The sequence below is a fragment of the Rhinolophus sinicus genome, linkage group LG06 (genome assembly GCF_036562045.2).
Source record: "Rhinolophus sinicus isolate RSC01 linkage group LG06, ASM3656204v1, whole genome shotgun sequence".
Lineage (NCBI taxonomy): Eukaryota > Metazoa > Chordata > Mammalia > Chiroptera > Rhinolophidae > Rhinolophus > Rhinolophus sinicus.
In genome coordinates this window covers 91,913,258-91,934,646 of record NC_133756.1, presented here as the reverse complement: position 1 = coordinate 91,934,646, position 21,389 = coordinate 91,913,258, and the positions used below count along the sequence as shown (strand labels likewise).

The 21,389-nt window shown below is 37.1% G+C and overlaps 1 protein-coding gene across 4 annotated transcripts in view; it reads left to right on the top strand.

Moving 5' to 3' along the window:
* The window catches only part of ELMOD1 (ELMO domain containing 1), a 68,765-nt gene extending 49,196 nt beyond the window's left edge, over positions 1–19,569 (top strand). Inside the window, exons 8-13 of one of the 4 annotated variants that reach the window (XM_019715709.2) lie at positions 4,563–4,631; positions 5,260–5,283; positions 7,021–7,041; positions 8,232–8,282; positions 9,409–9,542; positions 18,165–19,569. In XM_019715709.2, the coding sequence (XP_019571268.1) occupies positions 4,563–4,631; positions 5,260–5,283; positions 7,021–7,041; positions 8,232–8,282; positions 9,409–9,542; positions 18,165–18,337 (472 nt within the window). In that variant the 3' untranslated portion in view covers positions 18,338–19,569. The remainder of the gene's footprint in view (positions 1–4,562; positions 4,632–5,259; positions 5,284–7,020; positions 7,042–8,231; positions 8,283–9,408; positions 9,543–18,164) is intronic. The other 3 variants (XM_019715711.2, XM_019715710.2, XM_019715712.2) reach the window with 3 other exon arrangements.
* The last annotated feature ends 1,820 nt before the right edge of the window (positions 19,570–21,389 follow it).

The window sequence follows — 21,389 nt, the reverse complement described above, 5'->3', positions numbered from 1 at the left end:
AGTAATTATTTGATGTCATCTGTATCCAGTCCATATTCAAATTTTCCAGTTCTCTCAAAAATCTTTTTATAGCTGTTTTTTTCTAATCCAGTTCCATACAAGATCTCTAAATTGCACTTAGTTGTTACGCCTCTCCAGACTTTTTAGATTAGAGTAGTCTCCTCTCTCTGCCCTCTCCTTTCCTCTCTCTGCCCTCTCCTTTTGCTCCCTTCGCCATATCATTAATTTGTGCAAGACTCCAAGTCCCATGGTATAGATTTGTCTGTTTACGTTTATACCCATCCCTTGTGTGTCCTGAAAATTGGAGATATTCAGAGGCTTGAATAAGTTCAGGTTGACATCACAGTGGGAGCCCTGCAGTGTTCCCACTCTCAGTCCTTTGCTGAGATGGATCAGAGTACTCACAGCTGATGACTCCATTATGAAATTCCCCATCAGCCATTTGTCTATCCTCCTCCAGTAATCATTTCCTCCTCCAGTGATTTCCACTGAACCAATAATTAATTCTGCAAAAACTGTATTTTTAATTCTGTTATTCTTCCTGTAGTTGTTGGCTAGAATTCTGTCAAAATTCACTTTTCTTTATCAACTATGGTTTTTGATTTCTCTAAAATCTAGGCAGAGCAGATGCTCACTAAATAAATTGCCAATTTTTAAAGTGAGGACTTGGTGCTCCAGTTCGCTTGTTTGGGAATTAGTTGTTATTCAACTAATTGGACTCATTACTTTTTTATGCTTAAATTGAGTCATTTGTAGCCATTATTTTTCACACCACAGGAAGTCCTTTTAAGTTGGTTCTTGGGTCCTTTGACCCTACCCTATTAGTGAGAATAGTGATGTATTTTTTTTAAGAAATTAAGCCTTAGTCATTTTTTAAATATTTTTTTTCAGTTACAGATGAAATACAATATTATATTGGTTTCAGGTGTGCAATATCATGATTAGACATTTACATAATTTACAAAGTAATCACCCCATTAAGTCTAATACCCATCTGACACCATACATAATTATATTATTGACTATATTCCTTATGCTATTCTTTACATCCCTATGACTACTTCGTAACTACCTATTTGTGCTTCATAATCCCTTCCCCATTTTCACCCATCCCCCCAACCCCATGCGCATCTGGCAACCCTCAAAATGTTCTCTCTATCTATGAGTTTGTTTCTGTTTGTTGTTCATTTATTTTGTTCTTTATATTCTACATGTAAGTGAAATCATATGGCATTTCTCTTTTGCTGTCTGACATAATGCACACAGCACAATATGCTCCAGGTCCATCCATGCCATGACAAATGGCAAGAACCCATTCCCTTCCATAACTGAGCAATATTCCACTGTATACCACCTACTCTTTATCCACTCATCCATTGACAGACACCCAGGTGGCCTACACATCTTGGCCATTGTAAACAACCCTGCAGTGAACATATGGATGCACACGTCCCCTCAAAGTAACATTTTGAGTTTCTTCGGATAAATACCCAGAGATGGGATTACTGGTTCCTTCTTTGTCTTTTGTTAAAGCCTTTGTTTTAGCGTCTACTTTGTCTGGTGTAAATATTGCTACCCCAGCTTTTTTGTTTGTTTGTTTTCATTTTCATGAAATATCTTTTCCATCCCTTTACTTTCAGTCCATGTGTGTCTTTCAATGTGAAGTGAGTCACCTGTAGGCAGCATATGTAAGGGTCTTCTTATTTGTTCAGCCACCCTATGTTTTTTGATTGGAGCATTTAATCCAGTTATATTGACAGTAATTGTTGAGAGGTATGTAGTTATTGCCATTTTATTATTTATAGTTTTGACCTTTTTTTATTCTTCTTAAAGAAGTCCGTTTAAAATTTCATGTAATACTGGTTTGGTGGTGATAAAATCCTTTAGCTTATTGTCTGGAGAGCTCTTTATCTGTCCTTCGATTCTAAAGGATAGTTTTTCTGGATGGAGTAATCATAGTTGTAGGTCCTTGCTTTTCATCACTTTGAATATTTCATGCCAAGCCCTTGTGGCCTGTAAAGTTTCTGTTGAGAAATCAGCTGACATTCTTATGGGAGCTCCCTTGTAGGCAACTGACTGCTTTTCTCTTGCTGCTTTTAAGATTCTCTCTTTGTCTTTAACCTTTGGCATTTTAATTATGATGTGTCTTGCTGTGGGCTTCTTTGGGTTCATCTTGTTTGGGACTCTCTGTGATTCCTGTGCTTATATGTCTATTTCCTTCACCAGGTTAGAAAGTTTTCTGTCATTATTTTTTCAAATAGGTTTTCAATTCCTTGCTCTCTCTCTTCTCCTTCTGGTACCTCTATGATATGAATGTTGGTACATTTGATATTGGCCCAGTGGTGCAGTCTCCCTGGTTACCTGAGCTGGTTACTACAGGTGTGACCCTTGTGTGGGTTGTGTGTGCCCTCATGTTGTAGTTGAACCATTTCTAGGCTTAGGGTTACTTAGCAAGAGGTACAGTGCACACTGAGGCCAGATGCTGCTTGTTTGGGTTTTGTGAACCTTTGAGAGATTTTGGAAAAGTCCACAACATGAACCAAGATAGGCTGTTTATATGGAAAAGCCATTAGAAGTGGCTTAGGTGGACCTGAAAGTTGGGTGGGGCAAAATCTCAGGGAATCACCGGGGTGGGGCAAATGATGTTAGCCAGGTTGGTGGATACTCTGATAGGGTGCCTGACTAAGTCTGCACGCTGGGAGGAGGGAGGGCTTCTGCCGGCCCTTCTGTCTGGGAGAAAGCTGCCCCTCCAGCTCTCACCCTGCAGCCAGACAATTTATTTCCTCCCTGTATGTCCCTGGTGTCTTTCAAGCTGCTGCCCCAGCACTGGAGTTCAGAGCAAGTAGGTCCGTCAATGACTGGGTTTTTGCATGGGCTCTTTAAGAGGAATGCCTGGGCTGCCCTCTGTCTCTAGCTGCCCTCTGTCTCACTCAGCTACAATCGCCACTGGTTTTCACAGCCAGAAGTTGTGGGGACTTCTCTTCCCAGCACTGGAACCCTGGGTAGGGGAAGCTGGTGTGGGGCTGGGACCCCTTTACTCCTCTGGGGAAATTTCCAAAGCCGAGACATTCCTCCCAATTTCTAACTGCCACATGCGAGTGTGGGACCAGCACATTTTGCATCTTCACCCCTCCTACCAGTCTCATGGTGAATTCTTCTGCATGTCCTTAGTTATAGAACTTCTGTTCAGCTAGCAGGCAATTCTCAGTGATGGGTATTCTGTAGTTTGGTTGTGATTTTGATGTGATCTTGAGAGGATGCAAGCACAGCGTTTACCTGCTCTTCAATCTTAACTAGAAAAATCTTTACTCAGTCATTTTTTTTATGGCACCCAATTTTCCCCCTAGATTGTTGCCTTTATTTTAAATTTAGGAAATGTTTTAAATGCTACATTATTATGTAATGTGAATGAATAAAAAGTAAAGTTTGATGACAAAGGTAGTGTTACAAATAAGTGGGTAAAGGAAGAGCTTTTGAGTAAGTAGAGCTGGGACAATTGACCTTCCATTTAGGAAAAAGATAAAAATTAAATCTCTCCCTCTCCTCAGTGGTATAAACTATAAAAGAAAAATCAATAAATTCCACACATTAAAATAGAAAACTTCCATAAGATAAGCTACCATACATAAAGTGAAAAGATAGGCCAAGACTGACACATAAGTGATCAAGGATCCATATCCTGGACTATATTATTCTCTGAAGGGTTATTTGTCTTATTTATTTGAGGATATTTTTAGATATACTGGACCAATAAATATAAACAGGCAAGACATGAAAGAGGAAACATAAATGACTAACAAAAATATGAAAAGAAACTCAATTTCATTAATAATCATGGCCATGTGTATCAAATTTGCTGACTTCAGTTTGAAATTTTCTGAGAGGAAATTCAAGAGCTTGTTTTATCCTTTAGATTTATGCAGGAAATATACTCATGTCATATTAAATAATATGTGCTATAGGTTTATTTTCAATTTGTTATGAAGTACTATTTATGACTTATTATTTAGAATCTGTAAGCTTTTTGTATTTATTAGGAAACTTCATTGCCCCTTTCTCCCCAGAACAAAATTTTATTTTTAATATCGCTAAGCTCTGTATTTTCCATTCACCCAGAATTCAAATACCCCATGAATATTCTCCAAGGAAAATGTATTTGAAATGCATCCTCTATCACTTCCTTCAGTCATTTCCTTTCTGTGCCCTTTGGCTGTCACAGTCCCTCACCATGTCCCTTCATCCAGGCTTTTCTGCCTTCGGAGGGGCCTCTGCCTATAACCCCTTTTAATAAGAATATCTTTGGCTCTGTGGGGAATGGCAAAGTTCATAATTAAATTTCCAAACCTACTGGAATCATTCTTAAATCTTTGCTTTACAGCTAGCCTATTTTAATGTCATTATATTTGGGAAATTCTATTTTGGAAAGCTGTTCTCTGGAGGAGCTGAAGCAAGTGATAATCTTATGCTGGTGTCCATTTCTGAATTCAAAATGGCCTCAAATTGGATTAAAATGATGTATTCAACATGTATGGAGTTATGGTTTTCTTTCCCTCCAACTGCAGGTATTTTGCGGAAAGGGATGCTACAGCAGCTCAGCAGGTCCTCTGTGACTCTCTTCATCCAAAATGCAGGTAATTGTTGAAAATAAATGGGAGGAGAACTCATTGGGTGGTGAGCACACAATGTGATATATAGATAATGTATTATAGAATTGTACACTTGAAACCTATGTAATTTTACTAACCATTGTTACCCCAATGAATTTAATTTTTTTCAAAGTTGATTAGGCTCTATGGATGAGGTAGAATTAACTTCATCTCCTACATGAATCTGTTCATGAGATTCTCAGGAGAGTCAGCCCACCAGAAATGAGGCTTAAAGCTCTTTCAACCAAACCCTTTTGACCAATGTTGAATAGGACAGTTAAAACGTCAGGTACTTATTATGGGATTGAGGATGTAAAGTGGCATGATTCAAGTGAGATATGTATTTAAAGGGACTGATAATGTCACTGGTGTCCAGGAAGACTGAGGAGGTAGGCATTAGAAGGAGAAAGGAGGGTTTGGAAAAGAGTGCAGAGACAAGGGAGCAGGATGAGGTAATAGAAGGGAGAATGGAAGGCATGACATCAGGGGTTAGCTGAAAGAGTCTGGAATTGCTGAGGCTTTTTTTTTTTTTTTTAAATAAAATTCTAGATTCTAAATTATTTGCATTTTCATTTACCTTTCTAAATTTTTTTCTTTAACTGATTACATGAAGGGATATCACTAAAGAGGAAATAAGGTATTTTTTCTTTGCTTTTGTGTTTTGTTGCTTTTATTTTAGAATAAGTATGGGCAATAATTTTTAAAGAAATATTATATAAATTCATGAAAACTTTTCAAAAAGCAAATATTTCCCAATGTTTTATTGAATATAGTGTATTATATTTGGCCTGTTTCAGTGAGAGAAATAACAGACTAGACCAACCTGATAGAAAATGTCAAAGAGCCTTTCTGCAGCCATTACTATACCTAGTTAGAGAAACATTTTAAACACTTCATCTAAAACCTGAACACATCACCACATATGCTTTAACCCCATCTACTCCCTAGAAAAGGACATTTTATTTGAGAATTCTTTTGCACAGAGAAAATTTGCTCTTCTATTAATGTATTTCTAATTTTGTTATTAAATATAGTAATATGGAGATATGCTTTAATCACTCTTATTATAAGTTCTGCTATTTTGCAATCATGGTTTTGTTTCACTTTTTTCTCTTCAGCATGGCAAGTTCCTTGTTAGTGTTCATGTTTGCTAAATAAGTCCAAAATTGTATCATACCATTCTCAAAATTCAGAAGCAGGTTGACTTTGGGGTCCACCTCCCACCTTACTATTATACTTATTCTAGCTTCTGTTGACTAAGGTTTATTAAATTAAACTATACTTGTCAAATTTATATTTATACTCTTTTATAAGATTAAATTTTTATTTTATTTATCTTTTATTTACTTTGGAAAAACACTAAAATCACTTAGCTCTTTCTTGGTGTAGTATATAGTTAAAATTGAGCTATTTTAATTTTTAACTACATTTTCTGAATTGCATAATACTGTAATATAGAGACTCTTGAACTCCCTCTAATTAAAATTGGCTGGGGAGTCTGTGTGCACTTTCCCGAAGGAGCATCATCCATGAAGACATGAATCCTCCATGGTTTTGGGCAAGTGACAATAAGCTTAAAATGTTTCTTGATTAACCAGTGAAAGGGGATTAATTTTGTCTATCAGCCATTCTCAGAGAAAAGTTTTATAGTCTTATCTCCTGTGTCAGCTGTCAGAGAGTAAGTATTTGAGGGTTTGTGTGATTACTCCTATTTAAAGAGAGGCTAGCACATGTGTGCACATGCACACACACACAGGCATGTAGATAAAACTATCATGCTTTGGTCCTTCAAGCTACTATAAAATTGACTAGATGAAGTTCAAGTATTGGTGGTACATGTCACTGAATCCATATCAGAATGTATTGAAAATATTACTTTACCAATGTCTGAAAGAAGTATATATTGACTAATTGTGATATCAACATAGGTGCTGTCAGGCCCTGACTATTTCAGGTATTCAACAAGAAGAAGTCAATATATACTAAGGAAAGCTCTTTCTTGTCTATCCTTCAGCAAGCATTATTCATTATTGCTCTTATAAATATCCATTCTGAAGTAACTTGAAGGATAAAAGTAGATTCAAGTTTAAAAAGAGAATTTTGACTGTTAGTTTTTAATTTGGTTGGTTGGTGTGTGTTTGTGTGTGTGCGTTTCCTGGAGAGAGGGATTCATTCTTTTGGGGCCAGGTTATCCAATAGGTAATCAAATGAGTGGAGATCGATTGACCTTTTCTTATATTATCAATGCAGATAGAGATTTAACATAACAAATATGGAGATATTATGTATTTATAAAGTTTTGTTGAAGAGAAAATGGGTACTTATAAACTCATTTATACAAAGTTTCTTAAATTTCACATGCAACTCATTTTAGTTTGGATATGAGTCTTTTAAGGTAAAAATCTTCTGATGCCTCTTTGGCTGGTTGGTTTGTTGTTACTTGGCAGTTACACTTTACAAAGAGGTGGCATATTTTAACATGAATTAAAGACAGTTACTTTGAATTGTAGCTAGTCACTCACAGAGTAGAAAGTACATATAGTCAAATATCAGCTTTGCATTGTGTTTTTGTGGTCTTGTGCCGTGTGTATTACATGTGTGTCTTTTTGTGTAGTGTTTGCTGTGTATTGTAGAGAACTCCCCTTTCTCCTACTTAATAGATGGAAGCTAAATGTTCATAATAACTCCAGTTTTTAAATTTCATGTAGTTCAAATGCTAACCACATTTTTTAGTGTGAAACAATTAATGAAGGTCCTATTAACCACAAGGAAGAATGGGTATGGTTCCTGCCTATAAGACATTAGCAGTACTGGCGGGGATGCAGGGATGGATATGCAAGTACACAAAGTAATAGAACACAAGGCAATATTTTCAGAATGCTTCTATGATAGAACCCTTTCTTCAAACAGTCTTATTCAGAAGCTCAAGTAATAAAATGGGTTAAAAGCGGGACTGTCTTGGCTTAGCCAGAGGAAGCATCATAGCATTTATTGAAACAGATTTTTTTAAATCTACGTAGTATTCCTTCATCCCTCCCTTCTTCAATTTCTCTCTTCCTCCCTCCCTCCCTCCCTTCCCTCCTTTCTTTTATTCACTAACTCAATCATTTAATTATCAATAAATACTTATTTAACATCTACTATGTGCCACACATCACAAATAAGGCAAAGTAGGATAAATGCCATGAGATAAAACCAAACAAAATGCAGTGGAGTGAGATGGCATTTAGAGGAAAGAGATACCAGACCTTTGTATTCATGGAGGAAATGTTGCTTGATAACTAATGATAGTTAAAAGAGTATCAATGTTTGGCCTTTAGGGCTGCCTCCCACTACTGTAATAAAGTGAACAGGGGATAAGTAGCATGGCTTTAAATAATTCCATTTCTGAGTTCCTTGTAAATTGTATTGTGGCTTTTTCATTGATAAATTTAAATTGATTAATGTTTGATAACTGAGTTACGTATGTCTCTGAATCTAGTTAACAGTTTTAACATAAACATTAAAGGAGAACAAGTACCAATTAGAGATTAAATTTTATTTATTTATTCATTCATTAATTCATTCATTTATTCATTCATTCAGCAAATTCAGCAAAGCAGAATGGGAGAAGAAAAGGATGGATAAAGCAATTGGGTGAGTGTGGGATTTCATAATAAAGATTGTCAGCCTGAATCAGAACAAAAGTATCAAGAACACTGTGCAAGATGACAAGGATGAAAACCTAATTGTTTTGATGCAAATATGTAATCCAGTTGAATTTGTAAAAGGACCTGTTTATATCTTTTTGGATATATTTGTGGTGATTATATGATACTACTTAGCATATGATTAACTGAAAAGGTTTAGAAAGTTATAACTATATGGAAATTATTTTTAGAAATTATCATTTAGAGTTGTATATGGTAGTTTTCTTTTAAGAATTTCTATCAAGTATCAGGCTATTAGATAAAAATATTATTCTGAAGTTTTTTTATAATGCCCATTTCATTAAAAATATTTCTGAACAGAGAACTCTTTCTTTTAAATGTGCTGGATTTATATTACCAGATAGGACTTAATAATTGTTTCATTTAACTTTTGATAGACATGTAGAAAAGGGGCTAGAGAATATACCCTCAGTGTTAGGATACTTATTTAAATTTTTCCTTACTTTAGAAGTGATATTTGATTTATTATAGAAAATTTAGAAAATATAGGAAAGTAAACAAAAAACCCCGAATTTTATTACTCTAACATACCCATATTTATATTTAATAGCATTTCATTCTGTCCTGCTTTCTGTGCACATTTGTGTACATGTAGTAAAACTTGGCTTGTTCTATACATAAGGTTTTATATCCTGTTTAAATAGTCTTTAGGAATATAGTTTTTATTGGCTGAATATATTATATGAGACTGCTATAATTTATATCACCAGTCACCTTTTTTAGGATATTAGAATAGTTTCCATGTTTTTACTGTTATGAATAATGTTGTAATGAATATCATTGCATATAAAGCTTTGTCAATTTTTTACTTTTTTTCTCCTATATATTTGGAAATGGAATTACCAAGTCAAAGCATAAGATCTCTCAATTCTCTTGTATACATTATTGAATTTTTCTGGTATATCACTAAATTCAGAGTTTTGAGAAGGTAAAAAAGGAAGGGCAACCTGCCACTCTAATAATTTAATCGTCATTTAAAAATCATATTATCACATTTTTAACTTATCTTTCATATGTGACATAAAATTGGTTTTCTGGTTTACACTTTACAGGTACTCATTTGCAATTGTGGGCATCAATATAACTGACCTGGCATATAATCTACTGGTGAGCGGAGCTCTGAAAACTCATTTCTACAACATTGCCCCAGAAGCTCCAACATTGTCTCACTTCCAGCAAACATTCTGTAAGTGTCCTGTTGCTTAATTATCAATGTAAGTTTATATAGAACACTCTAGAGAAGGATTAAACCTGAGATTTCTTTGTGATGTGGTTGCTTTGGGGTCTTTGAACTTCCTACGTTTGGTTTTGATTTTTTTTGTTGTTGTTTTTCTCATTAGAAAACCTATGCTTACATTTTTAAGCATTGTAGATTTTTTCTCTTTCCCGGCCCTTGCATTATATCCAATATATCCACTTCTGGTCTGACTTAAGTGTCTCTTTTACTATTGACAATACTGCTACCCTCTAAGAGTAGGTGCTAGTAAAGGGAAGTATTGGTGACACTGAAGCAGAGCCTCAGACTGTCCTTCACTGAGGGGTATCCTTTGGGGTTGCAGCTGTGCTAATGTTTCAGAAAAGAAAGACCAAGACTATATGTAGAGCCTGGGAAGCTAGTCTCCATTCTGAGAGGCAGAATCCTAAAATCTAGCTGTATGTCATTATGATGATTGTGGGCCAGACACAAACTAGTTTGGAGGAACATGGAAAACTAGTCCACCAAGTCATCAAGCAACCCAGGCAACTTAAAGAAGAAATGTCATTTAAACCATGCTTACTGCACAGGGCCTTGTGCTGAGGCTTTCTGAGCAAGAACATTTCAAAGTTTTTCTTCCCCTTATGTTTCTTTCTGCTCTTAATTTGCTAAATAGGCCTGCCACTCTTTCTAAGTATGCTTAAGACACAGTATTTCACCCCAAATCCACCAAAGGGAGTACTGTTCCCCAGTTCATTTTTAAAATGCGACAAAGTCACAAATTAACAGAAGTTTATTTTATCTAAACTCCTAAATGAATAGTGATTATGTTATCTAGGATTTTCACTTCTTTTTTATCTGCTTAAGCAGGACTTCTGATTAAAGATGATATAATTAATGCATACATTATGCTCCCTTTTGAAATTTCACTTAAGTTAATATAAAGGATTTTTCTGAGAAAGCATAAACCTTTAAGGACAGGAAAAATCAGAGACAAGGCAAGAAAAACTTCATTTTGAACACTAGAAGACAGATTAAGTAGTAACAGGTTGAGTAGTCCTAAGAGAGCAAATCTTAAATAAGTAGTGTGGAAAGGTAAGAAACAACCTGATTTATTCTATAAGACTCCCCAAAAGGTTCAGGAATTGGCAGCATTAGGTATCTCAGGAAATAAGGGTGGGGGTAAGCTTAAAAGTATGTTAAGAATCTCTTAGAGGCCCAAATCCCATTCCCCAGGAGACAGCAGAGGCTGATGAGTTATTCTCTAGAGAGGGGACCATAAAGGGCCTCTGGTCTTATGAGAATCAGGTACAATTGATGGCAAATCATACTGAAAGTGATGATGCAGACTGAGTCACCCAGGCTCCTTCTCCTACCCAGCTCCTATAATTTTGGCAGCCAGTCAAGATTGGCAGGGCCTTCTTTGGGGAATCTGAGCTGCCCAAGAGAAACGAGCTAAAGATGCTGATGTCTAGGTCTCCCCAGTGCAACAGCCCAGCCATATCACTCTACAGTCATGCTCATAGTCAACAAGCCCTACCTATGTGCTCAGAGCTTCCAATCAGCTTTAAGTCCAACTAGTTTTTTATTTAGTCAGAAATATTCACAGACAACCAAGGATTATCAGAGGTCTGCGTGTGATGGTTAAAGACAGATCCTCAAATTCTTTGACACTCCTTCCACTAAGAGGTAAGGTTTACTTGTCCCTCTCAGCCCTTGAATTGGGCTGACCAATTAGTTGACCAATAGAGAATAGCAGAATTCACACTATGTGACTTCCAAGACTAGATCAGAAAAGACTTTTGCCTGGTTCTCTGGGACTGAGCTGCCTTTGGAGGCATGAGCCACCACGTAAGGGATCCAATTCCTCCATGTTGTGGAGCAGCCATATGTAGGTGATCTCACTGACAGTTCCAGATGAGGTCACAACTGATAGCCAGTACCCACCGCCAGACATGTGAGTGAAAATGCCTCCAAGTGGTTCCTGTCACCAGTTGTCAAGTTACCCCCAACTGTCAGGTCTTCCCAGTTGAGACTCTGGACATTGTGGAACCAACCTTCCTATGGCATTTCTGAATTCCTAACCCACTGAATTAATGATTATATTAAAGTGGTTGTTTTAAACCTATGGATTTTGAAATAATTTCTTAAGCAGCACTAGATAACAAGACTAGTAAGAAAAGCCTCAAGCAGGAAAGAGAGTGCAAAACAAGCAGAAATAAAGCCACTAGAAGCAAATAAAAACTATACAGGGAGAAGAAAACTTCAAAAATATGTGTCATTAATATCCACAAAGAGATGAGAGAAGAAATTGCAATTATGAAATAAGAACAAGATGCATTCAGAAAACAAAAGACTGCACTTAGAAATTAAAAATCGGGTAGCAGAAATGAAATCTCCAGGAAGGATTGGCAAATAAAGCTGAAAACTCTCTCAGAGAGTAGAACAAAAGTATACATGTAATATAGAAAATAAAGGAAGTCTTATAGCTGAATAATAGCAGTGCCAGAAAAAGAACTGAGGGGAGGGAATCAAAGAAATAAATCAAGCAAAATTTCCAGAACTAAAGGATGAGTTTTTATATTTAAACTAATAAGAACCACCATAGTAAATTAAAATAGATTCTCACACCAAGATCCACATCATTGTGAAATTTTATACCAGAAAGAGATGATTCTAAAAATTTCCAAAGCTGTCATATAAAGAATTGAGAATCAAGATGATATTGGACTTCTCAACATCAACATTATATTCTAGAAGATAGTGAAATAATGTCTTCAAAAATTTAAGAGAATATTTTTAAAACCCAAAGGAATATGATTTCCAATATAGAATTATATATTCTGTATAATTCCAGCCTAACTTACCAACTAAGTGTGGGAGTAGAATAAAGACATTCTTTAAATGCAAGGTCTTAAACATTTTATTTCCTTGTACCTTTATCAGGAAGCTCCTAAAGGATATGTTTCCACAAAATAAAAGAGTAATCCTAAAAGAAATAAATGGTGTCAAGAAAGCAGGAAACCTGTCATAGGAGAGAAATGAAGAGAATCTTCAGGAGGAAGGTGAAGGAAAAGTCCAAGATGATATTTATGTATTTGGCTGAAAATAATAAATCCAGATTTCAATAGGTCAGAAGGCTTTGGGAAAGACTCTTTGAAGAATATGAAATTGATGGACTATCTACCATGTTTGAACACATTTAAAGGACACCAGCTTACTTTGAGGATAGTTTAGGGTTAAATTAAGTAAATGGAAGTTAAGTAAATAAATAAAGAGGGCAGTTAATACCAGGTAAAGAAAATTGTTAGAAAATATGTGATAATGTGGTTGTAATGGGTGAAAAGGAGCTAAATCTTTATCTTCTATAAAGGGAAGTCAAAAAAATCAAGTAACGGAAAATATGCATTTAGAGCTATGATGGTCAGTAATTAAAAGAATTGAAAGAGTTGAAATGGTGCTTTCTTTAGGGAAGAAGGAATTAGGGCAGGAGGTACTGCTGTTTTGGGGGGAGTGGTTGTAAGAAGACTTGTTAAGCTATTTGATTTTAAACTATGTGCATGTGTAACTTATATAAAAATACAGAGCAAATTTTAAAATATATACACTGTATGACATGTTAATGGAGATTGGAAGTCCCATACATATGTGACTGCAGCTCCTACTTTGACAACTGGATGGTTATACTTACCCCTATAACACTCTGACCATTTCCAACAATATTATTGAGGTTTTACTACAGATCAGGTTCTGACTGAGGAAGACAGACATATAAACAAATAATTAAAATGTAGTGGGAAGAATTTTGTGATTGAGGAAGGCCTTTTTAAAATTGAAAAGGCCTATTGCTGGCATAGCTCACTCAGTCTGGAAGTCAGGGAAAGCGCCCCAAAGCAAAGGCCACTTTCCATGAGACCTGAAGGATGAGTGGCAGGAAATAAGGAAATGATGGCTGAGTGGTCCAGCCAGAGGGAGTGACACAGGCAAAGGCCACAAGAGAGTATGGTGGATTCAAGGAGTAGAGCATAGGATTTGGGAGGGGGGGTGGCTAGAAATGACAGTTGGCTAGAAAAGAGCAGAGATGGGGGCGCATATCTTAAGAGCTTTGTAAGCCGTTTGAAAGAACACAAACATTAGATAAATAAGACCCCTTGTTCTGTTTCCCTACCCCTGGTATTTACCTTATTCTGTTTACCAGGCTCTTTAGGGAAGCAGTTTTGAGAGAATAGGACGAGTTTAGTTTTAGGCATACCAGAGATGAGTTCCTTTTGGGAAATCCACATGGAGCTGCACGGTGGGCATTCTAATGTAGGGCTCTGGAGCTCTGAACAAGGGCAAATTTGGGATTCATCAGCATTGAGAAGAAAATCAGAGCCACACAGTGTGGGAACTCTTACGGGAGAGAATCAAATTTAGAATCATAGCAATTGACATTTAAGGACAGGAGTGTTTGTTTCCTTCTCTGCTGTATACTCAGCACAGAACCTGGTAGAGTAGGTAGTAAATATTTGTTGGATGGATGGATGGATGGATGGATGGATGGATGGATGGATGGATGGATGGATGGAGATAGATGGATAAATGGATGAGAGACGAAAATATTGGATGATGTCTTTTGTGGGAGAAAGAGAGTCTAGTTTCTCTGGAAAAATTTAGTCTTGGCCTGAACTGACATGCTTCCAAGAGAACCCTAGCCCAGGTGAGTAAGCATGCAATAGGATTATTTTTCGCAAGGCCCTCACCAGGTTTTGGAAACAGCAGCAATCCCCCTGTGGTTTGGGGTATGGGCAGAGGGACTCAGGCCTCTTTAGAGGAAGCAAACTGTGCGTTGAATTCATTGTTCCTCCATCAGACATGATCATTTCTGCACGTCTCCTCCGTAATATTCTTGCAATTACCTGTGTCCCAGCATATGTCTCTGCTGTCTGCTAACTGAATACAGTGAAGCAAAACCAGGACACATTCAAGCAAAAAATACTGTAGGCTTGGCTTGGAATGCCAAATTAATATTCAAAATAAATATTCCATCTAGGTAAAAGAATGTAAGAATATAATAGCGCTATCCTTCTGACTTCATAGTGTTATTCAGTAAACACTACACTGCCAAGGCATATGCTACAAAAATTGCTTTCAGTTTAAAGCAACACTAAACACACAGCTCCACTGAAATGAAGTAAGGTTATGTGTAGGAGAAGGAAAGTACAATGGCCAGAAAAGGAAAAAGAATTATCTTTTCTTTGACCTTCAAAAGAAGGAACTATTCAGTAGGGGAAAGAACCAGAGGAAGAGAATACACTGGAAAAGGCAGCTAGCATAACAGTGGAAAATCGGCTGATTTCAGGTCCCAGCTTCCAGCTTCCAGCAATAATCATGTCATTGTACCCCATTCAAATATCATTTCTAAGCCCAGCATCCTCATCTATAAAATGAAGGTATATCAGCATAACCTACCCCACAAAGCTGTTCTAAGAATTAAGTAAGAGACTATAAACAACAGCCTGGCCTCTCTTTCCTCCCTTTACTTTCCACGCCATTGTGTTAGCCTCCTCAGCAAACAAATAATCCTCTGAAATTGTCTACCAGGGTCCCTTTCTCCAAGAGACTGATAATTGGGGTGCATAGGAACTCTATCATTTCCTTGTAGCTTAACTTATTTGTTAATTGGCATATGGCCCAACTGACCAATTGGCCAAACAGATTTATGAACACTCTGTAATGCTATATAAATGAGTGGAGTTTTATGATTATAATATATACCCTGGAAGCCAAACCACCATTTCTGCATTTTGATTAAAATCATATTATATAGCCTCTAATTAATTTCCTGATGGGATAGAGAGAGTCCCAGGAAATCAGTCTGCAAGCTTCGTAGCTTGACTTTTGTAGCGTTAAGAAGAAGGATCCTGAGAATGGTGTCAGATTTTTAACCACCCCCACCTCTACTCTTATCCTAGCCTGTCTTTTAAACTTTTCAAAAAAACTTTTTTTTTTCTGTAATTGCATGTAAAGTAGAAAAGTGGGGAATCCAAATGGATTGGCATTCTTCTAAAACTGTGCTCCACTAGGTCACCTTTAGGTGAGTTGCCAGTTTACCTGCACATTGTAGGAGAGTTAATATTTTTATGTACATTGTGAAAAAGTGAATTCTTCATTAAAAGATGGTTTTTCACAGTGCCTGTTTATTACTGTGAACAGTAAAGACCTTATCACTCATGAGATACTAATGAAATGCCTTTTATCCATCATAGATGATTTTAATGAAAGTGTTAGAAACCTGACTCTACATACAGAATAACTCAGGTGTCTTTATTTGAGCTCAGAGGCCAAGTCAGGAAAATTATGTGTGTGTTTTATATAGCAAAAGAAGAAGAAATTGTAATAAATGATTATAGATTTCATTTAGAAGCAAAAAAAATTATAATGCTTAGAAAGAAGCCAAGGGAACTTAAAAAGAGGCCATTTTCTACACCAATGGTTGTCAAACTTTAGTGACATTATTGAGATTCATCTTACTGAACTGTGATGTCTGGTTGAATCTGGGAGGGTCTGCATTTTTAGTAGGGACCCCCATACCATTCTTGGGATACGTTAGGAGTTTGCCCAATCACTGAGATGGCCAGATGATTGAATTGTTTTGTTTGAATAAGATACGGAGATTAGAGGAAACATGTTTCTGTTGGTGTGTACTGAAACAACCAGGATGATGATAAACAGACTCCAAGTCATGTCATGTGAGAAATGGTGAGGAGAAATAGGGATGCTTAACCTGGAAAGAGAGATGCTCGGGACATAAAGGGCACTTCAAATACCTGAATTGGAGAAGCATTGAATTTGTTCCAAGACATACAAGGCAACATATTTTGGCTCAGTTTGAAGAAGAACCTTTTAAGAATTGGGTTCTTCATCCATGGAACAGGTCGGTGTTGTCATCAGAAGATGTTGCCTCAGAAAATCCAAGCATCAGATAGAACAGAGATGGATGGGATGACTCCTGGGGTCACTGATACCTCTGATCTGGGGCTTCTCTGATGTGGACAGGTTCCCCTGACAGTGACAGGGGACCCTGGCTTGGGTGGCCCAGAGGCATTTGGGTGAGGGTTGCTATGAGTCCCTATCAGAGATGTTAAAAGCAGTCATATGTTAACTTGTATTAACACAAATTAACACAATGTGTTAATGTGTGTGGAGGGCCCAAAGACAGTCCAATCCTAAAAGAAATGGAACAATCAACCACCCCAAAAAATAAAATAAATTCTCGCCTTGCCTCCCTTTGTCCTATAGTTGTAGAGAGACCACATACACTTAAAGATGTACAAACTTACTTAACAATGTAATGAATGAGTCCGCAGGTGAGTCTGTCAAAGTAACCAACCTCTCAAAGAGTGTGTTGGGGGTGGGAGCAAAGATCTCTTCTAATTTTGTATTATAGTGAGATATGAATAAGGATTTTAAAACATCTGTTTATGGAACTATGTTAAATATTTTCTGTAAGTAGCTAGTTACCAGAAAAACAAAAGCTATTGTTTTTTTGTTTTGTTTTGTTTTGTTTTTACCATTAGAATTGAATATGTTTGTTCCAAAATTCTCTTCCCAAGCTCCCTGTCATCTCTGCTGCTCACTCCTTCCCCAGGAGGTGAAAGAGTAAGCCTCAAACTAGGTTTCTGGTTCCAGAATCTTTCCTCCCACTTTCTACTGTCTTCTAATGTTAAGACAGAAAAACCTGTGTGATGTTTGGTTTTCTTTTTCTTTTAATTAGGATTATTTCCTCAAATACATTTTTTCTAATATATGTAGAGACATTTGAGCTTGCAATAGCTTTACTACATACAAAGATCTATTATTGTCTTTTTTGAAAAAGCTGTTCACATTTCCATTTTAAATGTGGTGGAGAAGGGGGCACAGTGGGGAAACAGAACATATTGGATAGATTCTCATATCAACTATTTAACATTTATTCTGAAAGTTTTCCCAATCCAGATCATTCATAGGTAACATTCGGGAGGCACAGAAGTATTTGAATATGAAATTAAGTTTCAGAGCAAGGAAGTCTTATTAACAATTTCATGTAGTTTAATGATCAGTCTGCATTGTTTAGAGTTGATTTACCATTTTTATTGTCTCATAATAGATTGTCATGACACATTTGTTTGATTTGTCAGGGTAATCGACAACTTTACTCAAATCAAATATCAAGAGAAAAAAGTCCGAGTGGAGTAGTCTTGAAAAATTCGAACATTATGTTAATTTAATCAGGAGGGCAAGGATGCAGTGGTCGCTGTCGGCCTTTCAGAATATGTTCCACATGTGATTCAGATATTCCCGACATGACAGAATTGATTTGTATTCCTGCTTAAGAAGAGTGAGAATAATTCCAGGACCATTTGCAAAAATCTTGCAGATTAGTAGCTTTTACTGCACTGGTTTTGAAGAATAATTTTTAACAGTAGTATTTGCTGTGAAAAACTTTCGTTTAAATATTCTGATCTTGTCTTTGAGCTCTCATCTTTGCTGTTATTTGGCCTGACATCTCTTTCAACATTCAGGGTGATTTTTGAATGTGATTCAGGGGTGTTTTTTTCTCCTGCATTCTTATCACTGTCTTATCACTAACAGGCTATTTGATGCACGAGTTTCATAAGTTTTGGATTGAAGAGGACCCCATGGACATAATGGAATTTAACCGTGTGAGGGAGAAATTCCGCAAGAGGATCATAAAGCAGCTGCAGAACCCAGAAATGGCGCTGTGCCCCCACTTTGCTGCCTCGGAAGGTTTAGTCAACATGTAGTCGCCTACACTGATTTTAATGGATACCGTGGAACACTGCCTCATTGTCGTGTTAGACTCCGCGTAGGTCCCAGCTCACACACTGAATGCGCACAGTGGTTGTATGCATGCCTTTTGGTACAGTATTTTCATCTCTTGGTCATAATTACCTGATCCCCAGATACCACTATTTCTGGAGTATCTGTCATCCAGTGACTGCTCATATTGTGGCGTTATTCAGTGTTACATCCTGCCTTGACACCCAGGTGTGGAGAGAGTTTTCTATTTTTTTAGATTGTTTTCCTCTCTCTCATAACTCAGCATTGATGAATTGTATTTCTCTAGCTGTATTTTGTATGTAAGAGATTTAGCTAAATATTGTTCTGTGGAAGCTTTTTAATTTATTGATATTTCATGACTATTGCTGCTAGCTTTCCGAGCCAGGTTCATGCTTGGGCCTCATTCCAATAAAGTACAAGACTTTAGAATAATAAAGACAGACAGACACATGATAAGCCAAACCATTCCTGCAAACATAGCTGCGCTTCACAAAAATGTAACAAGGCTTACAAGAAGCAAATTGAGGTAGGTGCTGTTTTTGTTTGAAGTACCGCAGAATTATATTGTAACTCACCCCCGGTTGCAATTCTGTCATAGTCATCCGGATATTGAATTACTTTATTTCCATAATTTCACGGGCTTGGATGCCTAAATATGTTTATGATGCTTGGAGCCTCAGAAAGGAAGTATGCACACTTCAATAGCTATAAAAGGTTTCTCACTGCCTGCCTCTTGCAGAACTCAGAGTTCTGCCCTGGCACTGTTCTGATCCAAGCATCTTTGCTTGGGGAACTGAATGCTGACTGGTTTGTTTTCTCTGTCAAGAGACAATATTAAAAACAATTTGCAAGAAAATGCGTTGCAAGAGAGGAACCTAAGCTATGTTATTTTGCAATATTTCTTGAAAATAACAACCTTATATCAATAGAAAAAATAAACTGCTTGGAAGGGGAAGAAGAACAAATCAGTCCAAAACTGCTAAAAAACCATTTTAAAAACCATAAATTAGTTTGGAATTATGATTGTAGTCTGTTGAATAGTATTTACCATGGCATTTCATACCCATGGTATTTTATACCTTCGATCAATTTTAGTATTATTAGGCATTTGTGTAATCACTTGCTTATTTAAATGAATTTTGAGTACTGCCTAACTGTCAGTTGTATGAATAAATTACATGTCATTCTACTGTAACGTATAGTGGATTTCATTTTAATATTTTTGTGCTCGTACACTTTCTGAATATGCAAATATGTGAGTGGGTAGAATGTCAAAGACAGAAAACCTGGAGCTGAATATAAATCACGCCGTCGTTCAGAGTAACCAGGAATAAGAGTGTGTCATGTCTGAGAAGCTTCTTTACTTAACTGATCTTGAGGCCTGGTGGTGCTTTAATGAATGAATAAGATCCACCTTTATCTTTGTAACTTCCTATGAAGCCTGGTTTATCTACTGCTAGACAACTGATGGAGGAAACATTAAGCCACCTGTTGTTTCCTTGTCCATTCTAGTTCCTCTGGGATTTGGCTATCATTTCCTTTTCAACCATGTACCTGGTGGCAGCATTCTGCACTGCATCTATTACAGTCCTGTGGCCTTTCTTAGAATGGGAAGGGAAGCAGTTTGGTTAATGCATGACGTGTACCACAACTAACAAGAGTATACGCTCCTCCAGAGTAGGTGAGAACTTGTGAACCAGGTAAATGGCCTGTCTTAGGAGCCCTGAATTTCGACCACAGCTGTGGCTGCTATAGATGAAGGCATTATTCCATATGCAGTACAGGCTTTGTCACCCACATATGTGTGCATTTTCTCTTTCCATCCACTGTGGTCCTATGTCACTGACATAACTTGATAGTATGTGGCATTTATACCAGCTCCTGTCTCTTCTGTTCAGGTAGAGATAGTTGATGGGAGTTTTTCCTAACAGCTCCTTGAATGATTTCTCTCTGTTGTATCTTAACATGGCTGCACAATTTTAGGATGAAAAACGCTGCCAGTTCCTTCTAGTTTGGAGTATTATTAGATGTCTTATTCACACCTCTTTGTGGAAGATGCATTCTACCTGATAACATGAAGTGAGATGAGAAAAAGAAGAGCAGAAGGTTTTAAAAGCATTAAAAATGTGTGATGTGTGTGTGTGTTTCTTTTGAGCATTCTTAGCCTCCTTATACTTATTCCATTGAACAAGGGTTGACTGCTTAAAATATAAATGATATAGCAAGCCTCTTCCAAGTTTTCCAAAACCCTCCTGCTATGATAAAAACACATTCCAGTTCACACTACTGAAAGAATACTCTTTGAGGCACCATTTCTGAAAATTGGTGACCTCAATCTGATTTTCTTTCTCACAGTCCTTGCACTAAAAAATAATACCTTTTGCCTGGTAACCCACCATCTTTTCTATTTGAAAAGAAGCTTAAGTATATACCAATCCCAAATGATAAGATAACCTTACACTGTATCCTCCAGACCAGGACACTTTTGCGAAGAGAAGAGGATGTTGTTAATAATTTCTGTAGGACAATAAGGTCAACTGGGACAGTTTGAGGAAACTGAGATGTTAGGTGATTAAGAGAGACCAAGAGACAGACATAAGTAGTGATCGTCCACCCACAACTCGGTGCACAAACTAACCCAGTTTCTTCAGTCTCTAACCTCTGCAGGAGAAACATCATAAGAACATAGACATTTTGATACCCAGAATACTACCCAAAATCTTAAAAACCCATCAGGGGGAGGGATTGGTTGAACTGGAGGGTCAGCTGGGCTTATAGCAAGTTGGCAATGGGGAAATAAAACCTGGCAATCAAACACCATGGTTAGAAATTATCTCGATACATAAACATATGGAGCCGTATCCAAACTGACTAGGAATGAGGAGGGACCAGAGTTGGTGGAGTGTGTGGACAGGGGATGGAAGATGGAAAGAGGAAAAAAGGAACAGACGAAAAGGAAAGTCAGTTGGGCCCAGAGCCACATCTAGTAACCTTCTGAGTCATGTGCTCTATCAA